The sequence below is a fragment of the Microcebus murinus genome, chromosome 3 (assembly GCF_040939455.1).
Source record: "Microcebus murinus isolate Inina chromosome 3, M.murinus_Inina_mat1.0, whole genome shotgun sequence".
Classification (NCBI taxonomy): Eukaryota; Metazoa; Chordata; class Mammalia; order Primates; family Cheirogaleidae; genus Microcebus; species Microcebus murinus.
Window position 1 is genome coordinate 73,420,494 of NC_134106.1, and position 26,129 is coordinate 73,446,622.

The following is a 26,129-nucleotide window of genomic DNA, read 5'->3' on the forward strand; positions in this document are numbered from 1 at the left end:
CTCCTCTTCTCTCTCACGGCCTTCTTCTCTTCCCCACAGAATCATCCGGACCAAAGTACAGCAACCATTCAACCTCCCCATGGATAGCTGTGTGGCCACCAAGTCCCTGAGCCCAGGACACACGCTGAGTGAGTGCTGAGGGCCCTGGGCGCACACACACACCCCTTCTGTGCACCCACACACACACAGAGGCACGCACAGACACCCGTGTACAGGACTCGCACACCCGTGCACAGGCTGAGCTGTTCCACGGGAACAAAGCCAGGCCTGGTTGCCCAGGGAGATCTCCTGAGCCACGGAGAGGTGGGAACACCTCAGACAGCATTGACTCCAAGAATCCCTGGCCAGCGGCTCCCCCCACCCCGGGGGAAACAGCCCCTGGCCTCTCCAGGGCCCAGCACATGGCATGGCTTGCCACGTCCTCCACGGCAGCAGCAGGGGCAGCGAGGGGTGTTGCTCCCACACCCTTACCCTCTGCCTCTCACCCCGCAGTCCCCAGCTCAGCTGTAACGCCCCCAGAGTCCCCCCAGTCGGACTCCCTGGGCTCCACCTACTCCATCAACGGGCTCCTGGGGATTGCCCAGCCTGGCAGCGACAGCAAGAGGAAAATGGATGACAGTGAGTGTTGGGGACAGGAGGGCAGTGTGGGGGTACGGAAGGGCAGGTGCTCAGGCTCTGATGGGGACAGACTCCCTTACGGCCCAGGATTTTACAGGAGCTCTGAACGCCTACCTGCAGTCACCTGCCTGTCTCTCGGGCGGCCAAGGCCCCGGGCCCAGGCGTCTGGCCCTTTCCCTCCCTCCGCCTGCCCTCCACTTGGCCTGGGGATGGGTAGATGGGTCCCCTGAAAGCTTTCTCCCTGCCTGGGGCGCCAGGTGACCAGGACAGCTGCCGGCTGAGCATCGACTCGCAGAGCAGCAGCAGCGGGCCCCGAAAGCACCTTCGCACCGATGCCTTCAGCCAGCATCACCTCGAGCCGCTCGAGTGCCCGTTCGAACGGCAGCACTACCCAGAGGCCTACGCCTCCCCCAGCCACACCAAAGGCGAGCAGGTGAGAAGCCGGGCCCTGGGAGGTGGGCAGGGCTGGGCTGGTAGGGGTCGAGCAAGGCGTGCTCTCCTAGGGAGCCTGCAGTCCGGCCACCAGAGCAGCCAGAAGTCACTTCGGTGGGCTCAGGGCACGTGCTGTCTGCAGCTGCAAGCCCAGCACATGCTTTATTTCACCAGCTGCCCTGGCGCCATCCTCGCCTCCCAGCCCTCTCGGCTTCCCCGAAACCTTTGAGCCTGGCCCTTGCAGAGAGGGCAACACCACCTGGTGGTGCCATCCCTTCGCCATCAGCGTCTTCCCCAGACCACAGGGTCAGGCCTTGCAACTCTAACGTGGTGTCTCTGATGACCTCAGCCACCACTTCCTCATCCCCCTCCGCACCCACCCTGCGTGTGCCCCGAGGCCCTGCATTACTCATGCCCCCGAGCTCCCACCCTGTTCACACCTCTCTGCCCTCACACGCCATGCGCCCCCCTCCCTTGTGCCTTTCCTCCCCCTGCTCTGCCTGGAAAAATACCACATGCCGTGTGACTCAGCCCCGGCATCCCCCGCCCTGAGAATCCTGCCTGCCCCTCCGACACCAGTCGTCTCTCCGCCTTTCTCTGGGCTTCTGCACATCCCATGGGCCACTCCTGGTAGCTTCTCACGGTGTATCGTGATGACTTAGCAGACAGGTGTAAAGACGCGCAGGTTTCTTAAGGACAGGGACGCCTCAGGAGACATGAAACATTGTTTTTTATCCCGAGCACCTAACGTTGTGCCCCTCTCATGAAAGATACTCAATAAGGGACGCTGAAGGAATGGACAAACGGATGAGTTGCGAAATCCGGAACAATCAATCACAAGCCACCTGTCCAGCGCTGAGGACAGGTGACATGCATTATACTGGGCTGCTTCTGTGAAAAGCTGGCAGAGGTGTGAGAGGTCCCACCTGAGGCCAGCAGAGGCTACACTCCGAGGAGAACGCTGAGCTCTCAGTCCACAGTGGTGGGGTCCTCCTCCCTTTACCCCACCAAGCCCCCAGATGAGGATGGTCTTAAGGGTGGCGTCTGCCTGCCCCTCTTTGCTCACGCTGTCATCTGATCTAGGAGTGAGGCGAGCCCATATGCCTGTACGATCTGAGTGGGACTGGTGACAATGCCAATAATCAGCTGAACCATTGCCAATGGCCGTCTGGGCTGCTGGCCCCCTGCCAGTACCCACAGCTGGGCAGGCAATCTGCGTCAGCGATTTTATCAGCTCTGACTGTGGCAACCACGAGGGTGTAGGGAAAGCCAGCCGTCAGCAGACATGGGGAGAGGGCCAGGATGCTTCTCTGAGAGTCAGCACATGGCTCTGGGAGGGAAAGGGGGCCGCAGCGTGGGCCTGCAGGAAGCCTGCTGTGTGAGGGTGAGCCTGCAAAACCCATGCGCAAGCACCAGCCACCCTTCGGCAGTAAAGAAACCCTGCCACTGAGCACCTGGGCACCTGCTGGGTCCAAGAGCCATTTCTTGGCTCCACCCCTAAACCCTCCAAAGCACCCTGCTTGACTGCAGAGAGCCCCTGTGCCATGGGGGCATACACTCATGGGGAGTCCTGGAATGAGAGAGTCCTAGGGCTACTGGGAACCTCGGTGACCAAGTAGTCCAGTGTCTGTAAGTGTGTGGAGAAAACCCGGGTCCAGGGAGTTCAGGGAGGGCTTAGGGAAGCAGATGCATGGCTGTGGAGCTCAGGCCTGCCGGCCCTGGTTTCACGCAAACTGGTCCACTGTCCCCTGTTTCAGCTAGGGGGCTTCTATGTATGTTCTATTTGAAGACTGGAAAAACAGCATTTGGAAACCACTGAACTGCTCCAACTGCTCATCCTACAGATGGGGAAACCAAGGCCCAGCACAGTCCCCACAAATTATTCATTCTCTCGCTCATTCATTCCCCCGGCATGGTGGGGAGGGGCAGGGAGAGCCAGCCTGTGCTGAGGGCCCCTGGTGTCCCAGCCCTTGTCTTCCTTACCTTTGGTGATGGACTGTGCTGCCAAAGGAACACTGTGTTCTCTCCCTGGTCACGGGCAGGCCCTCTGGCCTAGGGAGCCAAGGGAGAAGCACAAGTACTCACTGACCTTAGGGTGGGGCATAGACAGAGCCATCTCTTCTGTAAAGTCAACACGGGGGAAAGCAGTCAACAGAAATGTCATGTGACCTAATTCCTGGCTGCTATTTCACTACGGGACATGGTCAGTTATTGTTCCTCTAATTTACAATGTGCACCAAGAAGCCTATCAACAAGAAATGTGAATATTATGATGACAGAGACCAAGAATTTGGCAGCTTCTGACTCTTCACATAATTCTGAAAAAATAATACCTATGATAACTACTTATTGAGCATCTATTGTCAACAAGCTAAGCACTTTATATAAGTACATACAATCTCATTAAATGCTTACATCAGCCATGCAAAGTAGATTCTACGATCCCTGTTATACAGGTAAGAAAATCAAGGTTCAGCAAGGTCAAGTACACTAAAGCTACTTAGCAAGTCATTACAGAACCAGGGCTCAAACTCGCTTAAGTTCTGAAGCATTGTGCCACTCTGTCCCCAATTCAAGCTCAATCTCAGTAAAAAAAAATTGAATCATCACTGGGATGTTTAAGCCATTCAATACAAAATTGGCAAAATGTTTCATGACTTTTTTTCATCACTTTTTTCACTAAATTGCCTAGATTTTGGAACAAATATAGTATTCTAAGTAGATATTTTGCTAGCCAATCCACATATCCATAAGGCATTTTAAGCTTTTTTTTACACTCTCTAGAAATTAGGTATTTTGTTCAATTTCATTAAGCCGAGCTCTAAGCAACTCCACCCTGCCTCTAAGCGGGCCCCCTCAGAAGGCATGGAACCAGAGCACCATTTAGTCAGTAATTGCCGCTACGTGCTAATGGTGCCCTGGTGGCCTCCCGAATTGACTGCAGCTTCCAAAAGTGCCCGGCATGCAACCGGAAAGTGCTGGGGCTCTTTGGAGAACCCGGCTCCATGGAAATCACTGCAAACAACTGCCTTTGGTGGAGCTGTTATGCAACCACAGAGCTTTCCCTGGTTTCAGTTTTGCACGATCTTTCTCGTAGTGCGTATATGTCGTGTGACCATATGTGGGGAACAAGTGTGTGCCTGTGTGTGTTGTCTTGTCCTCTGGTGTGGAGGAGCCATCTCGAGTGGGTAGAGTACACTTGCTTTTAGTTAAACAAATTCTTTTGGATGGAGCACCTGAAGCCATAGCTGTGCTTGTGCCAGGGGAGGCCAAGAGGTGTCTAAAATGAGGTCTTATTGAAGAAAACTCCCAGACACTTGATAAAGAGCGTTTCCAACACAATCAACTCCAAGAATCATTTTCAAACTGGACCTACACACTTCTATGCATTTATATACGGAGCGAGAGAAGACGAAATCCACCTGTTCTGGTGGGTAGAGCACCTGGGGCAGCACCCAAAGTCCTGGGTTTAGTCCCAGGTCCCTTATACAGCCCTGGGCCATTTACCCCTCCTGGTTTCAGGCTCCACATATAAAATAGACGTAATATTACTTGCTCGTTGTCACAGAGCTGCTGAGGGACTCTATCTGGATAACAGAGGCTCTTTGCTAACGTAAGAAGTGGTGATTGTATCTTCCAGTTTAGGGCAGTGATTGAGAGCAGGGGCCAGACCTCTTGAGTCTGAGCCCTGAATCCTGTCTCTGCCCAACATGGAAGTGTGACAAGTTTCTTAAGCTCTCTGTGCCTGTGTTCCCTATCTGGAGAGGAATACATGAGTTAATAGAGTGAAGCATTCTGAAGTGAAGTCACCCAGTGGCACTGCTCCAGCCCTTGGCACTGTCCTGTACTCTGTGGGTTCAGACTGTGGGGAGGCAGGAAGGAGACCAGCCATCCAGGCAGATTCTCCAGGGGAGACTCTCCATCCCATGCCTGGGCTCCCATGCCACCAGCTGGCCTTAAATGCCAGGGACGCAGAAGGAGAACAGGGACCCACCAATGAGACACAGCCACCAGTTGAGAATGTACAGTAGGAAGGGGAAGATGAGGAAACTTTTCCTAGGTACACTACAGGTGCTAAGACAGGCTGCAGGGCCGGGAGGAAGGCTTGCTTGCCCAGGGGCCTCTCTGCGCGCTGACTTCTCTTTGTTCCCCAGGGCCTCTACCCGCTGCCCTTGCTCAACAGCGCTCTGGACGACGGGAAGGCCACCCTGACCCCTTCTAATACACCCTTGGGACGCAACCTCTCAACTCACCAGACCTATCCCGTGGTGGCAGGTATGATGCCCGAGTCTCCCAGGCCAGCTGGCCCCAACTATGAGGGCGGGGTGGAGGGCTGGGGAAGGCAGAGCTTGGCTGGCCGTCAGGAGGAAGGTGTCTGGGGCCCTGGCCTGGAGAAGAGAGGTGGGCTGTGCTGGCTGGGCCTCCAGCTGGGTCAAGGGGGTCCTGCCTCCAATCCTTGGCGGCTCCTGGGTCTCCTCACTCCCTCCTGCGGGAGAGGTGGGGCACACACTGCACAGTCCCCCATCTACACCGCAAGAAGGCACAGCAGGGAGGCAGAGCTTCTCTCCCATCCTGGCCAGACCTGACTGAGGACCACCTTCGCTCCCCACCCAACCCTGAGAGCAGCCGGGTCTGCCTGCCCCGCGCCGCCTGCACCCTCCTGCATCTCATGGCTTGGTTTGTGCATGTGCCCACCCCCTCATCTCACACCCCTCTCTCCTTGTTGTCTCCCTCCCTCCGGCAGATCCTCATTCACCCTTCGCCATAAAGCAGGAAACCCCCGAGGTGTCCAGTTCTAGCTCCACCCCTTCCTCTTTATCTAGCTCCGCCTTTTTGGATCTGCAGCAAGTCGGCTCCGGGGTCCCAGCCGGTGCCTCGGTCCCGCCCTTCAATGCCTTTCCCCATGCTGCCTCCGTGTACGGGCAGTTCACGGGCCAGGCCCTCCTCTCAGGTACGACAGGGAGGTCCCGGGGCCACGCAGGTGTTGCGGGGGTGGGCGGGGGATCCTTAGTGCCAGCGCCTTTCTCCTCTTCCCTCTCCCCGTTTTCCTTTCTAGTTCTAATTTTGTCCACCACCGCTGTATTCCCTAATTCCTCTGGCAACTTTTGGAGGTGCCAAGGCCTGGTTCTCCAGAACCCTTGGAAGGGGCAAGCCCTCTGGACGTGCCAGGAAATGGAGTACACTACCCAAAAACTCCCAGGAACCCTAAGGCCAGGACCCAGGAGCAGAAAAGTGGAAAGACTTGGTCTTCGTTAATAATAATAATAATAGTAAATAAAAAAGAAGGAAAAACGACCAAAAGCTTTGGAAGGAAAAAGGCATTGGCTTTGGAGCCAATTTCTGGATCAAACTTCTAGAAAGGACAAGGGTCAGTCCCAGTTGTGTCTCCATAATGTAACTATCTTTGTGCCCATCTGAACAGTATCACCCAAGGAGGACACAAACACCTTTTAAACATGAATCACTCAGAGAGCTGGGGGAGCTGGGGGAGTGGGGGAATGGGGAGCTTCCAGCAGGAAGCTCATCTGCCTCGAAACGTTTGAAGTTGGATGCGCCTTATGGGACATCCTGAGCAAATCTCTCCATGGCCCAGGGAGGAGAGGGCCTGGCCAAGGTCTCTGGCTGGAGTGTGGTGTCCATCAGGGTGAGGGCTGGGCCTGCACTCCCATGGGTCAGAGCTCAGGTAGACCTGGGGCCCCTTGGGAGAAGGATGTCAGCCCATCCAGCCAGGGCCTGAGCAGTGGCTGGAAGAACCGGGTGTTTGGCTTGGGCAGGAGAAGACCTGAGATGCAGTGAAGGTGGGCACAGAGGCCTGTAAGTCTTCTCATATCTCAAGGGCCTCCATGGGAATGAGACTAGCTTAGATGTGGGCCCAGGAGGGCGCAGGACCAGTGGAGGAAGCCAGCTAGCTTTCAGGTCAGCACTGGGAGACTCTCCTTACCATTAGCGCTATCTCTAAGGAGACAGCATCCAGTGACAGAGTGAATGCCTGCCCACTGCCCTGCCTGCCCGCCCCCCGCCCTCCGCTACCTTGAGATGCTAGAACAGAGACCAGTGAGGGGGCGGGGGGAGGAGTACCTGTCACAGAGACAGCCCAGAGTCAGACAGTGCCTCTCCACCAGTAGTTTTCAAACTTGTTGGACCTTGAAATACTCCCATAAAGTAAAGGCCTTCACAGAAGCCGTATGTCCCAACTAGACCACTGAAGATCTGCTCTGTTTGAAGTAGGGGCCCTGCCCCAAGAAAGCCCTTGAGCTTGAAAATCACTGTACCAGATACCCAGAGGGACCACGGGGGCATCTGATGCCAGTCCATGTACTCTCGCTTGTGCCGCACTCTGCATTTTCTGTCTGTCTGGCAGCCTGCATCTAACGTAGGGGGGCCTCTTAGAAGACATGAGTGCCCAGTGTATGGGCAGAGAGGCGGTGTTTAAGGGCCTAAAGCAGGGAAGAAAATGTTGACTCGGAGTTCGAAGTTTCAAAAGAGGGTAAAGTCAGCAGAGATGGGTCATTTATTTTGACCAAAGTGATTAAAGGAGAAAAATCTGTGAGCCGAGAGAAATTATGTGAGCCAGAGAAAATGGGAAGGGAGGGAGGGAAGGGGGAGCAGAAAAGGCTCCCTTCCCTTATGGGGTGGACTGCCTGATCACGGGGCACACCTGCGTGTCTCATGTGACTGGCAGGCCAGGGCCGGGGCTGCAGGGTAGTTGGGAAGCTTCCACCCCCTGGAGGAAGCTCGTGTTGATGGGGAGCAGGTCTCAGTTACTATGCGAGAGGTGGAAAGGCTTGGTGGGACCAGCTGAGAAGCAAGGAGAGGAAAGGGCCTACAGCAGTCGGAAGCAGCTAGATGTATCAGAGTGCAGACATGGATAGTGGTGTGAAGTAGTTGGAACAGCCCAGGGCAATCTCCCTTCCCCCGAAGTCCCCCCACCCCCACCAGTCACCTTACTAGAGCTACAAGCATCTCCTGTCAACATGCAGTTGATCAGGGGTGACACTTATAACTACGGTCAGCTCTTAATTTAGCAGACATGTCCATTCTCCAGGCCAGCCACAGGACTGGGAGGTCATGCAACCCATGGGACAAAGCAGCTGGCAGCAGACACCAGGTGGTTCTTCAGGCTGCAGGCAGCCAGGTGTGCAGCACTGGCACATCCTTCAGGCAGGTGGCTCCCAAGCCAAGCCCAGCTGATGCCAAAATGCAGGCGTGAGCACCACGAAGGCTGCTGGCTGGCCACAGGGCCCTGCCCGAGAGCTGACAATTCAGCACAAAGGCAAGGGGTCTGAGGAGAGTGAGAAGTGCCAGTGTTGGAGGGACTGGGGTCAGCCAGGTGGCCAAAAGCAGGGAGCAAGTCAGGACTGAAGTTCCCAGAGTTGAGCCCAGCCCTGCGGCTCAGGGACAAGGCAGGTGATGGCTGGTGTCCGTGCTGAGCTCAGGGTGTCAGCCCATCCACCTGAGGCGTCTGGTCAAGACTGGACCTAAATACCTAATTCGTGCCTGAACCACTCGAGAGGGCTGGGAGGAGGAAGGTTAGGAAGCGAATGATTTTAAGAGTCTGGAAGGTTGCACACCTACCCAAGGGAGGAAGGGGTAGATTTGAAAAAAAGGAAGGAAGCAGAGACCAAATTATTTCTAGGTAATCTTGCAGGCAGGGGAGAGAACAGAGGAGCCGGTGAGTTTCCTTCCATAATCAGCTCATCTTAACCTACATGATCCTTCTGAGCCTCTCTGAGTGACCCCTAAGGACCCTCCCTGCCGTCTCTGCCACTCCTTTACCTGCTTTTCTCTGAGTCACTTCTTCCCTCAGCCCGGCGGCTCTGAGAGTGCGATTTCCAGGGTGTCTGTCCTTCTGGGTCTCCCCAAACAGCCAAGAAAGAGGAAATGGCAGGGTTTGGGGAACAGCGAGATTGCCCCTGGTGGTCCTGCCAGTTCCCTTGGGACACCCCAGTCTGGCCAAGACAGCACCATCGAGGTCCCGAACCATCCTGGTCCCGGCTACTCCAGGGCCGACTCCAGCTCAGCTGACCAGAAAGCTCTGAGTTAGGTTTTATCATCAAAGAGTCCGTTCCCCTCCTCCATCCTTTGTACAAAATTATATTTAGTCCTGCCAAGGAGACTTCTAGGTTGCCATAAATTTTCCTTGCTATCAGAGCAAGATAAGGAGTTGAAAAGGGGTTATGTGGAGGGCAGACATCAAAGGGGGAACACAGAATAGTCTGGAATCACCTCCACCCTCTTTTGGATTCTGGTCTCCACCAATATTTAGAATATTTAGCAATATTTCTGGGGTGCTAGAGCTTTCTTAGGGAACCCCACTCCATAGCCAGTCAACATTGGCCTGTGCCTCATGCCAACTTCTTAAAAACAGGGCTACCTTGGAAGCATACTTAAGTGTAGAGGGAATGGAATTCTCAACAAGGGTACATTTATGATGAAGAGCCTTAAAAACAAGAAGTAGATAAGGGGGCTTGGATAGGCTGTGATGGAACGTCCGAACCTCATGGCTTTGGTGGTTTTGTTGCCAAGAAAGTTGCAAGGTTCTTGGATTTTTGGAAGAAACCATGTGTTTAAAAACTTGGAGCAGGCTGGGCACGGTGGCTCACACCTGTAATCCTAGCACTCTGGGAGGCCAAGGCGGGAGGATTGCTCGAGGTCAGGAGTTCAAAACCAGCCTGAGCAAGAGCGAGACCTGGCTCTACTATAAATAGAAAGAAATTAATTGGCCAACTAAAAATATAAAGAAAAAATTAGCCGGGCATGGTGGCACATGCCTGTAGTCCCAGCTACTCGGGAGGCTGGGGCAGTAGGATCGCTTGAGCCCAGGAGTTTGAGGTTGCTGTGAGCTAGGCTGACGCCATGGCACTCACTCTAGCCTGGGCAACAAAGTGAGACTCTGTCTCAAAAAACTAAAAACTTGGAGCAAAGAATTTTGTGGAGCTGTTAGGAGTGTTCGTGGCACCACAGTCTGGGTGGGGGCTGTCCTGAAGACAGTCTCACCAGTCTTTCCAGGAAGGCCAGGTTTCAGAGAAGGAAGCCTCCAGGAGTCTGCTCTGGTGTTTGGTCCAGAAAGCTCTTCCCTACAGAGGGGAGATGAAGATTAAAGTCTCAGAATACAGGGGAGTGAGGCCAATGAATTCCATTTACAAGAGCAATGTGGGGGCTACTAGTTCTCATGGGGTGGGGCCCCATGGGAGCGACTGTGGACTAAATCAAACTGTGACCTTACTCTACAAGCTCGGCTCTAAACTGGTTCCTTCTGTGATGGACAGGAAGCTGTGGTGCAGGGAATTGCGTGGCTCGGGTTTCATATAGAGCGTGGCCTGGATCTAGAGCGCTCTCTCTCAGGGAGGAGGAAGTAGGGGGAGAAGCAAAGAGAAGTTGTTGGGCCTTGAATCAACCACCACCCCCTCAAGTGTCACTCCCCTCTTCGCCACCCTCTGTGCTCCTCCTGCCCTCACAGACTTCATGTCACTCCTTCCCTCTCTTCGTCCCCAGGTGCTTCATCCGAGGGTCACGGGGCCAAGTCTGAGGGTCAACTGTACTGCAGTCTCCTTCACAGAAAGCTCAGTTTTACCTTGCTATCGCTTCTGGGTATTTCTCCCTCTACTTCTCAATGCACTAAAATTCCCCATTACACCCCTGTGTCTCCACCCCTTCATTTGTTCCCCTGATGACCCTGTGTCAGGGGAACTGAGCCCACCTCTAAGATTCTAGGCGTTCCTCCCCATGTGAAGGAGACCAAGCACAGCTGCACACTGTGGTCAAAGTGGCACAAAGTAGAAGGTGGTTCTACTCAGGTTTAGCAGCACTTCATATGGTTTTATGTAGTCCACACGGATGGCTGATTCACAGAGGATTTATTCTGTCAGAGTCCCATTGACATATAACCATTTCTAGAATGTGCCCATTGCACTAATCAATGTCCATCTGCAGCAGGAAACCCCGGCTCTGAATTATGCTGATAACCTCACAGTAATAGTAATAAGGTATATAGGGCTATCTTTATTTTTATCCCATTTTGCATGTGAAGAAACTGAGGTTCGGAGTACATAGTGGCTGGTCTAACGGTACTCAGACATAGAAGCAGCATAAGGACCCCAGTTCCTCTGGTTCCTGGGCCCTTCTCTCCAGAGAAAGGACAGAGGTTGAGTTTGCCTGGTCTTGTTCATTGACCCCCCTAGCTTGGCTCCAATTGCCCATCCCAGCCTGTGCCCCATCCTGATTTAGTGCCTGGCCTTGTTAATTTGGAATTTTTTTTTTTTTTGCTTTTATTTTTCTGACTTTTTTAAAAATTTTGTAAAATATTTAATTATTAAGGATACATAATAGTTCTATATCTTTATAGGGTACATGTGATGTTCTGATACCAGGCATACAATGTGAATTAATCAAATAGGGTAATTGGTGTATCCATCACCTCGGGCATTTATCATTTCTTTGTGTTAGGAACATTCCAGTTCCACTCTTTTCATTATGTTAAAGTATACCCTAACTTATTAGTGATTATAATCACCTTGTTGTGCTATCAAATATTGTTCATTCTATCAAACTATATTTTTGCACCCATTAACCATCAGCCCTTTATCCCTTCCTCCCCGATACCCTTCCCAGCCTCTGTTAACCATCTCTGTTAACTATCTCCTTCAGTTCAATTGTTTTTATTATTTAGCTCCTGGCCAGGCGTGATGGCTCACACCTATAACACTAGTACTCTGGGAGGCCAAGGTAGAAGGATTGCTTGAGCTCAGGAGTTCAAGACCAGCCTGCGCAAGAGTGAAGACCCGGTCTCTACTAAAAATAGAAAAAAAATTAGCAGGGCATCATGGTGCACACGTGTAGTCTCAGCTACTCAGGAGGCTGAGGCAAGAGAATTGCTTGAGCCCCAGAGTTTAAGTTGCAATGAGCCCCAGAGTTTAAGTTGCTATCATGATGCCACTACACTCTACCCAGGGTGACAGAGTGAGACTATCTCTCTCTCTCTCTCTCTCTCTCTGTCTCTCTCTCTCTCTCTCTCTCTCTATATATATATATATACATATATCTCCTACATATGAATTAGAACATGTGAGATTTATCTTTCTATGCTTAACATGATATTCTCCAGTTCCATCCATGTTGTTGCAAATGGCAGGATTTCATTCTTTTTTGTGGCTGTATCATATTCCATTATGTATATGTACCACAGTTTCTTTATCTACTCATCCATTGATGGACACTTACGTTGATTCTATATGTTGGCTATTGTGAATAGTGCAGCAATAAGCATGGGAGTGCAGATACCTTTTCAATATACTGAATTCCTAGGTTAAAGTGTAGTGGTGTCATCATAGCTCAGAGCAACCTCAAACTCCCGGCCTCAAACAATTCTCCTGCCTCAGCCTCCCAAGTAGCTGGGACTATAGGCGTGTGCCACCACCACCTGGCTAATTTTTCTATTTTTGTAGAGATGGAGTCTCACTCTTGCTCAGGCTGGTCTTGAATTCCTAGCCTCAAGCAATCCTCCCAGAGTGCTAGGATTATAGGCTTGAGCCACCTCGCCCAGGCGGTAGTTTTATTTTTAGTTTGAAGTATGAAGAACTTTGTTTTTAGCATGAAGAACCTCCATACTGTTTTCCATAGAGGTCGCACTAATTTACTTTCCCACCAACAATGCATGAGGGCTCCCCTTTCTTCACATCCTTGCCAACATTGGTTATTGGCTGTCTTTTTGATAAAAACCATTTTAACTGGGGTGAGATGATATCTCATTGTCATTTTAATTCACATTTCTCTGATGACTAATAATGTTGAGCATTTTTTCATTTACCTGTTGGCCATTTGTATGTCTTCTTTTGAGAAATGTCTATTCAGATCCTTTGCCCATTTTTAAATTGGATTATTTGATTTTTTCCTATCAAGTGTTGGAGCTCCTTATATATTCTAGTTATTAATTCCTTGTCAGATGGGTAGTTTGCAAATATTTTCTTCCATTCTATGGATTGTCTCTTCACTTTGTGGATTGTTTCCTTTGCTGTACAGAAGCTTTTTTACTTGATGTGGTCTCATTTGTCCAGTTTTGCTTAGGTTGCCTGTACTTTGCGTTAGTCAAGAAGTTTCATAGTGTCATATTTTCAAGTCTTAGATTTTAGTCTTTAATCTATTTTGATTTGATTTTTATTTATGGCCAGAGATAAGGGTCTAGTTTCATTCTTCTACATATGAGTATCCAGTTCTCCCAGCACCATTTATTAAAGAGACTATCCTTTCCCCACTGTCTATTCTTTGCATCTTTGTTGAAGATAAGTGTACTACAGATGTATGGATTTATTTCTAAGTTCTCTATTGTGTTCCATTGGTCTATGTGCCTGTTTTTATGCCAGTACCATGCTGTTTGGGTTACTACAGCTCTGCAGTATAATTTGAAGTCAGGTAATGTCATTCCTCCAGTTTTGTTCTTTTTGGTCAGCCTGGCTTTGGCTATCGTGGGTCTTTTGTGGTTCCATATAAATTTTAGGATTATTTTTTCTATTTCTGTGAAGAGTGTCATTGGCATTTTGATGAGAATTATGTTGAATCTGTAGATTGTTTTAAGTAGAATGGACATTTTAACAATATTGCTTCTTCCAATCCATGAGCATGGAATATGTTTCCATTTTTTGTGTATCCTCTTCAATTTCTTTCATCAATGTGTTATAGTTTTCATTATAGAGCTCTTTTGCTTCTTTGGTTAAGTTTATTGCTAGGTATTTTATTTCATTTGTAGCTATTATAAATGAGATTACTTTCTTTCTTGCTTTCGTTTTCAGATTGTTTACTGTTAGCATGTAGGAATGCTACTGATTTTTGTATGTTGATTTTGTATCCTGCAACTTTACTGAATTTGTTTAGCAGTTCTAATAGTTTTTTGGTGGAGTCTTTAGGTTTCTCTAGATATAAGATCATATCATCTGCAAACAAGGATAATTTGACTTCTTCCTTTCCAATTTGGATTCCCTTTATTTCTTTCTCTTGTTTGATTACTCTAGCTAATTTAGCATTCTTGCTTTCTACTGTATCCTCAAGAGCTTATAGAAGTGCCTAGTGCATCGTACTTACTCAATAAGTATATGTTGAATGAATTAATTATCTTTAGGGAATCTCTAGAGAGAGAGGTAAGGAGGAAGTAGTCACTGTGGCATTGACAACTTACAGGGTTTCATGGGATGTATCTTCCCTTCCATCAGTACTAGGCACCCCTTGAAGGAGCTGAGGTATGAAGGACCTGGGCGGGCTGATGGGAGGAAAGTTGGGCAAGAAGATGGACTTGGTAAGTTGGTTGATGGGGGCTCACAGGTGTCCCACATAAGTCCTGGGAGAAAAAAGCAGCCCCCAACATGGAAGAGACAAAAGATATTTGGGTAAAATGGTCATAATCGAACACAGTGATTCTCAACCAGGGCAATTCTGCTCTGGTCTCTTTCCCACTGAGGACATATTTTTGGTTGTCACACTGGATGGATAGAGGTCAGGGATGCATGCTAAACATCCGATATTGCACAGCATAGCCTCCTACAACAAAGAATTATGTCAGCCCAAATGCCAATGTTGCTGAGATTGAGAAACTCTCTAAACATCACTAAGACCAAGGATGACCAAATAATTCATCATTCAAACTGAAGCATTTTGAGAGTGAAATGGGTATTATTGAAATAAATATGCTAGGACCATGGTCATCACCTGAGCAGACCTGGGAAAACCAGGATGTGTTGTCACCTTGCTAAGAATCGTGGGGTGAAGGAGAGTCTGGTCAGAGCCTGCAGAACATAGGGGCTATGGGAGAAAGCAAAAGTGAGGAATTATGTTTTTTGGCACATGGGTAGATGGGAAGAAGCTCACCAGGGCAGGTGGGGTCTCCAAAATGGGAAGGTTTGACTCCGGGATATAGAGGAGAAGCAGAGCCAGGGAAACAGGGTTTTACAGAACTGCCTTGGTATCACCAAGACTTTGACTCACAAAATTTGACTTACAAATCACATATAAACCAGGAGAGATCAGCATCTGTTTTGCTAAAAGTGGTTGTTTTCAGAAGTGGTATTGACAGAGGTATGATTGATTCATGGTCACACGTGAAAGGTAAATGTAATATCTCTCAGCCATGTCTCCTTCCTAGGTCAAGGAGAGCTGATAGGTTTCACGTCCCTTGTCTCTTGCAACTCTGACAGATTGCATCCACCTGCAAGGCCAGCTAAGGAGCAGGAGTCCCCTCTACTCAGTGAGAAAGAGTGTGGTGGTTGATTAGCAATGTCTGTCACAGGCCCAAAAAGGATAGCGATAGTATAGTGATAGGCCCGTGGGCCATACACTTGCCACCTGTTCGCAGAGCCTTGTTCTTGGTTCTCAGAACCGGGCCAAAAGGGGTGAGCTCTGAGTCAGGTGGCCTGGAGTGTGTTTGTTGTGCCTGCTGCTGTGCTGGGTGCTGCGGGGCATAACAAAGACCAGAAGACATAGCCACCAGCCTCCAGTACCATGACATTTTTGTGGATGAATAAAATAACACTCATGTAAATAAAACCATTGCGGAACAGGGAACAGTGCAGGACTCAATCGCAAGTGCTCCCTGCATGGTGGAGCGTCTGTCCTGCAGAAAACAGATAGAGGACACAAGCACTGGGCCCACAGGAGGAGGGTGGTCGGAGGAAGTTTGAAGAATGGCTTTGGAGAGAGTGGCAATAGTGTGGGAGGACAGTGAGACGATAAGGACAGGAGCCCCTGAAAATCCAACTGATGACTGTTTGCTGTGTTTTTCCAGGGCGAGAGATGGTGGGGCCCACGCTGCCCGGATACCCACCCCACATCCCCACGAGCGGACAGGGCAGCTATGCCTCCTCTGCCATCGCAGGCATGGTGGCAGGTAAGGGGAGGGCATTGCAAAAGGAAGTGTTGGAGGAGGGAGGGACAAGAGTGGGCAGGGGGCATGCTGCATCCCATTCATAGAATTCCCAAAGCCCATGGAAGGATGGACTGAAGTGGGCATCTTCTTGTAAACATCTGGAGAAAGTGCCCTAGTGCAGTCCTGGCTCTGTCATTAATTCGTCCCAGCTTGGTTTCTGTCTGCCCAGACAGACCTGTGCCCAAATCCACACTCCCCAACTTCTTCCAGGACTCAGTGAGCAGGAGCGTAAGGGAGCGTGCCCTGAGGGCCAGCAAAATGCTGTGAGCTGAACATGAGCGCTGCCCTTAAGCAGCCCTGGTCTCCTAGTAATTTAAGTCTGGTGAATCTCAGTTATCCCTGCTGCAAATCCTGAATCTGAATGGTCTTGTTGATGATGAGGACGAGGAAGATGAAATGATTGAAACATTTCCTCCTTTGCACATCACACTCGCCCAAGCCTGCATGGGTAGGACCCAGGTTCTGAGTACTCTAAGGGTACTATGGAGTATGAGGTGAGCTGCGAGTGTGTCTCTCCCCTCATTTGGACTGTCCTGGAATCCTGCCTGCCAGTGATTTGGGATCCTTTGTCTGCCAGTCGTCATGCAGTGGTGACCCAGGCTGTCAAGGTCTGGACAAATGAGGACAACGGGAATTTCTCTGGGCAAGTCTCACTTTTAGGAGCCATATAGGAAAGACCTAGGTAGAATTGAACTATTTCCATTGCCCAGAGAGGCCTGAGTACCTGGAGCTTCTGAAGGGGCTCTGAACTCAGGGCATCTGTGACCCCCATGCCAGCCCTGGCCCACACTCCCTGGCTCTGACCCCAGAGACAGCTTATTCACCCCGCCCTGCTTCCCTCCCTCCCTCCCTCCCCAGTAGGGGTTAATCTTTGCCAGCCACCCACTCTGGGCACCCTGTGCAGAGGCAGGTGGGCTGGGCTCTCCTGGGCAGAGGGAGGGGAGGGAGAAAGAGAGGGAGGAAGAAAGCTCCATGCTCCCTGGGAACCTGCTGAGCTGGCACTTGTTGCTGCCTGGTTACCGTGGCGATGTGCTTAATGCAGCGTTGAAAATACAGAATACTGACTCCTCTCTCCCTCCTGGCCTCGGCCTCCCTCCCTCTCTCCCTTCCTCTTCTGGAGCGTGAAATGAGATTGGTCAAGATAAAAAAGGAAAAGATTCGGTTATTTTTTTAAGAGTGTGGATAATGGGGCCTCTCAATCAAAATCCCAGGCTCCAGTCGGCTCCCCCATTCCCCTTCCAACCCCTCCACCTTCCCCTGCCGCCTGCTTAGAGGAGGAGGAAGAAACATAAAGCACCAGGCTTTTCTCTTAATTATGAATCATTCCCTGAGGGCAAGCCCAGGGCAAGGGGTTCCTGGGGCCTAGAATCTGACCTGTGAGGTAGCTGGAAGGCTTGGGCCTCTCATCAAAGGCTCCCAAAAAGACTTCATCCTGAGTAGGTGCTGTGAAAAAAATAGCACAACTAGGACATTGACTGTAAGCAAATTGCAGAAGGAAAGAGCCTTGCCTCACACAGTGAATGGGCTCCCAGTAAGTTGCATGCAGATCAGTTTTCAGAAAATGTAATACTATTTAAATGAATCACCTGGTTCCTAGGAATGCCATTGTGCAAATGAGTTCTTAAGGAATTTTTTTGTAGAAAAATCATGTGCCCCTATCATACCACTGCCTGTGATCTCCTAGTTGACTGAATGAGGATTCTTGTCATTCAAGTCAGTAAACTTTCACTGAGCACCTACTGCGTGCATGTTAGGTACATAAAAAATGCTTAAAGCAAGGCATACCAATGACATTCATCAATCAAATGTGGAAGAAAGGAAGTGATCATTTATTATGCACTTCTGCATGCCTGTCCATTCATACAGTTAACTTTATTTCTCATTTTATCCTCACCATAAGACTGAGAGGCTGATATTACCCCAGTTTTATAGATACGGAACCTGAGACTCAGAAAAGCAAAGTGGTGTGCTCAGGGTCATAGCCATACTAAGTGGCCAAATTGTGCAAACATGGGTCTTCTGATTTCAAATTTAGGGCTCTTTCCATTATGTTATACTGCCTCCTACCATACCAGAAATAAAGACACAAGCTACAGGAGAGCGGCTCAGGAAAAGGACTAGGACAAATTGCCCTTGTCTCTTCACCTTCTGTTTGTCTTCTCATTTTTTTTTTTTTGCTCTGACCCCACTGATGTAATTAATAACCCTCATACCAGTTCTGGAACAGAACCAGCAGCTCCAGATATATAGATCCATCAAGCCATCTATCCACCTTTCCATCCATTCATCTTTATATATATTTTTCCGTACATCCATACATTTTCCCATCTTTCCTTCCATCTTTTCTTCATCCACTCATCTTTCCATTCATCCATCTATCCATCCTTCCATCTATCCATTCACTTCCCATCCATCCTTCCATCCTTTCATCATTCATTCTTCCATACATCCATCTTTCTATCCATCCCTCTATCTTTCTATCCCTTCTTCCATCCATCTATCCATCCATTCATCTTTTCATATATCAATCCTTGCATCTCTCTTTCCATCCATCCTTCCACCATCCATCCGTCCATCCATCTTCCCATACATTTATCTTTTTATCCAACTTTAAGTCTAACCTTTCATCCACCCACCCATTCATCATCCATCCAACTTTCTACATATCCATCCTTTTATCTATCTTTCCATCTATCCATCCTTTCATCATCAGTCCTTCCATGCTTTCATGCACTTGCATCCTTCCATCCTTTCTCCACCTTTTCACTTAAAACAATATTGCTTGAGGATCTGCTGTGTGAGTGGCTGGGGATACAGCAGTGAACAAGTCAGTTTCCTCTATTCGTGGAGCTTACAACCTAATAGTGGAGAGAAACAGACAGCAAACAAGTCAGTCAATGAATGAATGTGATAATTTCAGATGATGATAAGTGCTGGGAAGAAAATAAAATGGATGATGTAATAAAGAGCCACAGGGAAGGAGATAACTACTTTAGATTGGGTGATTGGGGAGGCCTCTCTGAGAAGGTGTTCAAAGTGGTCAGCCAAGTGGTAAACTGGGGCAGACCATCCCTGGCCCAAAAGAACAGCAAGTGCAAAGGCCCTAAGGCAGGAACTAGATTAGCATGGTAGCACACAAAAAGAAGGCGAATATGGCAAAGAATAGTGAGTGATTGGGGAAAGCACTAAAGGATGAGAGAGGTTGTTAGTGGCTGGGTCAAGTTTTAAAAGGTTACTCAGTTTTCTGGGAAAATGGATTATAGTCAGTCTAGAGAGAAGGCACAGAGACCAAACCAGTTAGGGGCCAGTTGCAGTAGTCCTTGCAAGAGAGAACAGTGGCTTGGGCTAGGGAGCTGGCAGTGAAGGAGGAGAAAGGACACTGAGGATATATTTTGTTAGTGGACCCAAAAAAATGTTCTGGTGAATTGGTTGTAGGGATGAGAAGATGGAGGGAAGAAGGATCATTTGTAGGGTTTGGGCTTGGGAACTGCGTGGGTGGCGGGGACAAGTCTAAATACTAAATACCCAGCTTTAATAAGTCAGTAGGCACATGATATAAGTCAGGAACAAACTCTCACTAGAGTATAAATTCAGCCAGTGTACAAAGCTGTTATTTCACACCAAGGGATTAGACAAGATCACTGAAAGAGAATGTGGACAGAAATTCACAGAAGGCTCACTGACCAAGCCTGGGGCGCTCATCATCACTAAGAGCTCTAACTGAGAAGGAACCAGCAAGGAGGGCGGGTAGGAAAGACAGTGAGTTACGAAGCAAACCAGGACGTGGGGTATCACGAACCCAGAAGCACAAACAGAGAGATGAGCTAAAGGTCGAGGGAATTGTGGCCATAGAAGTTATTATTGGGGTGGCTGGGTCACAGGTTGTGGGGATTTGAGGGGACTAGGGCTGGCCCGAGTGAGAAAGTGAAGACAGAGACCATGGGGTGGAGAAAGGGGCTGGTAGTAGAGATGGATGTGGGGTGGAAAGAGGACTGTTAAAAGAGAAAATTGCAGGCTGAACGGAGTGAAGGATTAAAAAGGAAGAGGCTGATGAAGCAGGAAGGAGAAGATAGTTGTAGGGGCCAAGTCCTTGGAAAGGCGAGTGGTGTGAGATGCAGAGCAGAGAGGCTGGGGTGGCCTTCCATGGGCACAGGGACATTTCCCGTGGGGCATGGGGCAGGCAGGCGGACAGATCTCCTCTTGGGAAGATGCCACACCCAGGGGCATACCAACTCCCGAGCCCTGTCCCCTGCCCCAACTTCCGTGTGACTGTGGCAGATGGGTACTCAGGAAGTGGGTGTTAAATAAATAAATAAGTGGGAGAGTGAGTGAACGCATGAATGAGTGACAAAATGAGAGGACAAACACGTTGTGTTTTCCGCCTCTCTTCCTTGCCTGCCAGAGCTCACGGTGTTTGGCACTGGGTAGGGTGGGCTACAGGCCTGGGAGCTCTTGCTGTGTAGCCAGTGTAGAACTGGCTTCCTGCAAGGGAACACTGAGACCAGGGAGATCTGGGCCAAACAGGGACGATTCATACAGTGGGGTACGAGAGAGCAATGGTGTGGGAGCAAGGCGCCAGCCAGCGTCCTGGTTTAGGCTGTCATTGAGCATGTTGCCTTGAGCAGATGTCTTTTCCTCTCTGGGTTGCAGTTTCTTTGTTTGTTAAATGGATGATTGGATTAGATCATTTCTTAGTCTTCTTTCTTTGTTTTTGTTTTTCTTTGCTTTTTTCCTTCTTCGTACCCTTCCTTCTTGTGCATGTGTCGTTTGTCTGGTCTGCGTTAGACTTAGTCTTTGCCCCTAAGGGGCTTACTGGTTCTTACTGTGAACTTGCTGCTTGTCACTGCCTCCCTGGATATGGTGAGAGTCCAGGAGCCTTTCTCTGCTTCCCACTCCTTCTCCTCACTTCCATTCCTCCCGTGCAGATGCCTGCTTCTCTGGCAAGAAGGCCGCCCACTGATCCCAACCCAGGTCATAAGACTGGTTGCATGACTGATTCAAGTCTGCATTGAGCTTCATCTTAGCACCTGTTTCATGGGAACATAATAAAAACTAACATTTATTGAGTGTCTCTTATACTCCAAGCATGGTGCTAAGCATGTAACATGTATTATCTTGTTTAATCCTTGCCAGACACCAGAGGATAGAGAATAATTTGCCTCATTTTGTAGATGAGGTAGCCAAGGCTCAAAGAGGCTAGGTGACTTGTGACTCCACAAGGTGACTAAGTGACTCCAAAGTTATACAGCCAGGAACTGGGGAGCAGGGATTCGACTCCAGACAGGCTGGCTCCAGGGCCAGGGAGTTTCAAGCCTCCCTCCAGAGAGTCTGGGAAGGAGGCTAGGAGCCGCAGAAAACAGTTAGCTCACAATCAAAGATGAGTTTCTGAAAGACTAGGTGTGGACATTCATTGGCTCTTGGGGCTGGCAGGAACCTGGCTGTGTGAATGGAATTATCTCCTAAGTGAATAAAGGGATTGTCTGGAATTTGGAGTCAAGAGCCCTAGGGTGGAGTCTGCCCCACCATTTGCCAGCAGCATGATCTGAGGCAAACTGTGTAATCACACTGCACTCCAATTTCCTCTTTTATCAATTGGTAGTATGGATGAATACTTCACAGGAGGTTGTGGGAATAAAGGAGTATAATGTGTGTGAAAGTACTTTGCCAATGTGAGGCTGTATACCTAGATGGTCAGCTTGACTTCGTTGTTGTTATGTAAAGGAATTCATTCTTAAGTAATTTCTTTGGTAAACAACTTCTTTGGAAAAACCAAGAATGCAGGGACAGAAAGCAGTGATCTAATTTACTTTGTGTAAATTCATGCACTGAGTTTGCTTAAAGTGGTGGACCCAAGATGGAACAATAACTCCTCAGAACAATTCCCAAGACACAACTTCCCACAGAGCTGGGGGCCCTCCTTCCTCTCCCACCCTTAATCCTAAGCACTTCTCCTCCACCCCCCCAACAGACACACACTCAACACACTTATACCCATGGAGGCTAAAATGTTCATATATACTGTTTCCCTCTTTGACCACTAACTATTTCACCTTTGCATGCCCCCCACCCCTAGAAAGTCCCTTCTGCAGATGGTCCAGGGAGCCTCTGGGCCCCAGAGTCACAGCACAGCTTCCAAACTCCACCAAACCCTCTAGCTGTTTGGGCTTCCACAGATTCCAGAGCCTCAGTTTCTTCATCTGGAAAATGGGGATAATCATAACATCTACCTCCTGAGCCTGCTGGGAAGGCTGTAGTATGTCAAGGCAGTGCCTCCAGTACCTGGGGAAAAGGACACTGCTCCAAATGACCCAGCCTGAGGGGCTCCTAAGGGGGTAATGGAGGGGCCTTCAGAGCTCCACTGTCCCTGCCCGGGCTCCAGCTGTCCCCCTGCCACTCCCACAGCTTGCCCACTGCCTGCCCTGCAGACTTCCCTGCACCCCAGCCCCACCTCCTGGCACCCACCTCACAGGCCTCTCCCCTGTGTGCCTCCAACAGGAAGTGAATACTCTGGCAATGCCTACGGCCATACCCCCTACTCCTCCTACAGCGAGGCCTGGCGCTTCCCCAACTCCAGCCTGCTGAGTAAGTCCCTGGGGCTGCCCGGGCCTTCTGCTGGGTGCGGTGGGGTGGCATGGGGGCAAGGTCGGGCAAAAAGTTGCCTGAAAGCTGAGAGGCCCGAGGTTATGTGGAGGGCCTGGGAGAGAGGCGTTGCTTGTAACCAAAGAAGGTAGCGGGAGGCAGTGTACCTGCTCGTTTGAGGGAGGAGGGCAGAAGTCCAGAGACTTCCTGGCATCGGTTTCCCTCCTGTTCCCCAAGGCTGTGTCTATTAAACCTTTGTTTTGTGTAAGATTCAGAGCCCAGGACTGGAGAGGGAGGGCAGGGGTGGACTTGAGAGAAGCGTAAGAGAGGACCTCCTGCCTCCGGGGCTTCCAGTCTTACGGAGACAGCGGCAGGCAGGACTCAGGGCGCCCCCCAGCACGCGGCTCCGTCCTTCCTGGAAGCCAATCTCAAGAATGCCACCCTGTCCCCCCACCCCTCATGAACCATCTAAGTGGCTCACAAATACTCATGATTCAGCACCAAAACCCTTACACGGAAACCGTTTGTTCCACCACATTCCCGGTATTTTCCTGAGATGCGGACGGCATCAGGTCAAGGTCCAGACAGTGAGCTTCGGGGAGCTTCCAGGCTGCTCTTCACCCCTCTCTGGCCTGAGGCCCTGGGCTGGGAAGACCAGCTTTTCAGCAAAGCAAGCCCCACAAATGGGGGCTTGGGGGATCCCACTAGTGCCTCCCTGAGTGACCTTCGGGGTGTCAGAGCAAGCCCGAGTCAGGGAGAAGCAGTGGCCCAAGGGTGGCCGACCATGGGTGGCACCATCGCAGGCTGGCAGGACCATCCATTCCAAGACCCCCTCTCCTCCCATTACCTCCTAGTGTTCCAGAAATAACTGGGAGGGTGGCTGACCTGAGCTCCCTTTGCCAGATGAGGTCAACGCCAAGCCACCTTTCTGTTCAGCTTAGCTAGAAAGGACGAGAGCAGGGAGACACGCCCCTGGGGCCGGCACCTTCCGGCTGAGCTGCTCAGGCTGCCCCCTGCAGGTGTGCAGAGAGCCTCCGAAGGCCCTTCCACCGCCCAGGAGCCAAATCCCCTGGGGTTTTTGGAGGAAGATTCTCTGTCCTGGCGCTATTTGGGCAAGGCTGGGCAGGATCCCGAGGATACCCCAGTGTGCTTGGTTTTTTGGGGTTCCACGTGCACCTGCTCCCTACTGCCCTCTCCCTACAGCCCAGGTGGGGAAGGTCAGGGCAGTCGTGGGGGGAGGGGCAAGAAGCAACTGTTCTCATTCTGGCCAGAAACTCAAAGGTGAGGCCAGAGAAGGAGGAAATGGGGCTGGAGAGGAGTTAATCTTTGATGATCAGATAGGCCAGAGGGATGAATGATTAACTTGTGTTGTCTTAAAGGTCAGCAGATGCAGGGAAGGCTGTGGTGCAATTTCCCCCTCTGACCGGCAGTGTTGTTGTTATTTTTTTTAACGTGTCCAGGTTCCCCATATTATTACAGTTCCACATCAAGGCCGAGCGCACCACCCACCACCGCCACGGCCTTTGACCATCTGTAGTTGCCATGGGAACAGTGGGAGCAACCGAGCAACAGGAGGACTCGGCCTGGGACAGGCCCCAGAGAGTCACACAAAGGAATCTTTATTTATTACATGAAAAATAACCACAAGTCCAGCATCGCGGCTCACTCCCTGTGTGGTTAATTTAATGAACCATGAAAGACTGGATGACCTTGGAGAAGGCCAACTGTCCTCCAAGACTCCTTAAGGAGGGGCAGGAGTCCCAGGGAAGGAGAACCATCCCATTCCAAAAAAGACAAAATTGGAGAAGAAATGGGGCCCCCAGCTGGAACCCACCGAAGGAGAGAGGAGGGCGCAGCCGGGGACAGTGGGGGGAGGTTAGGGGGATGGTGATTGGCTCTCACCTGGGCCCAAGGTGTGCACAGGGCACCTCCGTGGCCCTGTCGTCAACACAGCTCTAGCAGTTATGAACTGAAAGCTCTTCCTTCCAGCCCACAAGTCACAGCCTGGAGCCGAAGCTCTCCCCACCAGCCACCCTGGAGTCACCCTCCTCTGCTCCGCCTGTCCTCCTTGCCGGCTGGGTAGGGTCAATCAGAAACTCCCGGCTGTCAGCTGACCTTCCTTTGCCTGCTGCTGTGATGTGCGAGCCCCACCCCAGGTTCTCCTACAGTGGGTCATCCCTTTGGCAGCTGCGGTCAGCCGGGCCGGCCTCAGGTGGCTGGAGACAGACATTCTGAAGGGCTCTGTCCCCTGGGAGGTGAGGCGTGGATCTGCCCCGGCACAGGGAGGCGGAATTCCAGGGGACCCACTGCCCCCTCCCGACAGCTCTGCTAAGCCAAGTGTGCTTCCTGCAGCCCAAGCCCACCAGCTACCGAAGAGACCCCGAGGCAGGCACGGAGGCTCCCCCTCTGGCTCCCGCAGCGCCTGCCCCCAAGGCCTGACTGTATATACTGTACATGAAACGCTGTTTGGGTCAAGCTTTCCTCTTTCCACCGCCCAGACTTTGGCCTCCGAGTGCATTGTCTCCCTGCCATGTCCGGCTTCTCTCCTTGACGCTTCTTTCTTTTTTAAAAGACAACCCACCATTGCCATTGCCATGTGACTCAATAAACCATTACTCTCCATCTCAGGCTTTGGGGTTGGCTGGGGAAGGAAGCACCTGGGGACTGGGCTTTCTCCTGAGAACCTCAGAGCTAAGTGGCCGACAGACTCGCTTTGGAGCTGTCGGTTTGGGGGAACTATCTAGTGTCCTAGAGTCCTGACTTGGCATTCTCCCCCTGCCGTTGATAGACGTTTAGTGCTCAGTACATCACTTACCCAGGTTCTGAGTGCTTCAGCACTGAGTACAGGTGAGGCTGCCACAGTGCTGGGCCAGTCGCAGACCCCACACTAGTAGTTGCTGTTGTTATTAACAGGAAGCCAGAGACTCACGGGGTGGGGTGGTGAAGGACACAGGGATGCTATAAAGTGGAGCCCACATCTACAGCTCTTGTGGCCCTTGTGGTGGGAGAGGAGGGGAGGGAGGACTGGGCTCTCCCATGTGCCAGGCACAGGGTGGAGGGCTTCCTATAACTTAAGTTGGAATTAGCCCCATTTTATGGATTAGGAAACTGAGGCTTAGAAAATAATGAAATTACTTGCCCATGGTAGTCCTCTTACACATTGACCCAACAACTCAGGACGCTGATCAGGGATGTCAGAGTGTTCTAGACCCAGTGGAGTTTCTGGAGCTGCCACTGAGAATCTAATTTCTTTTTTTGTTTGGTCCTAAAAAGTTGACCTGAGTGAGTGCTGGAGAGGCAAAGCATGGAGGGGCCAGGAGGTGGTGAGGGGGGCTGCAGAGACTTAGGACAGCTGCCTCCAGGACACGTGTGAGATACAATGCGGCAGCAGGGGCTCTGCAGCAGCAAGGTGCCTGGCCTACAGGGGCTGGGTGCTATCGGAGGGGACCCTTCCATGTGGGACCCCCGTGGAGCAAGGGGCGGGGGTCTGCAACCTGGACGTCCAGGTTGGTGTGGGCAGCTGCGCAGACAACTGGGACTGAGCCAGATGGAAGGGGGCTGGAAAGACAGGAGCTGAGAGACAGGGCTTGCA

General features: G+C 50.7%; 1 protein-coding gene across 4 annotated transcripts in view; it reads left to right on the forward strand.

Annotated features, from left to right (window-relative positions):
• The window catches only part of PAX8 (paired box 8), a 59,227-nt gene extending 34,068 nt beyond the window's left edge, over positions 1-25,159 (forward strand). For 2 of the 4 annotated variants that reach the window (XM_020286235.2, XM_012742813.3), the window contains exons 5-12: positions 40-128; positions 493-618; positions 876-1,051; positions 5,205-5,325; positions 5,795-6,001; positions 15,818-15,919; positions 22,454-22,540; positions 23,998-25,159. In XM_020286235.2, the coding sequence (XP_020141824.1) occupies positions 40-128; positions 493-618; positions 876-1,051; positions 5,205-5,325; positions 5,795-6,001; positions 15,818-15,919; positions 22,454-22,540; positions 23,998-24,074 (985 nt within the window). In that variant the 3' untranslated portion in view covers positions 24,075-25,159. The remainder of the gene's footprint in view (positions 1-39; positions 129-492; positions 619-875; positions 1,052-5,204; positions 5,326-5,794; positions 6,002-15,817; positions 15,920-22,453; positions 22,541-23,997) is intronic. The other 2 variants (XM_020286238.2, XM_020286239.2) reach the window with 1 other exon arrangement.
• Positions 25,160-26,129: the final 970 nt, after the last annotated feature.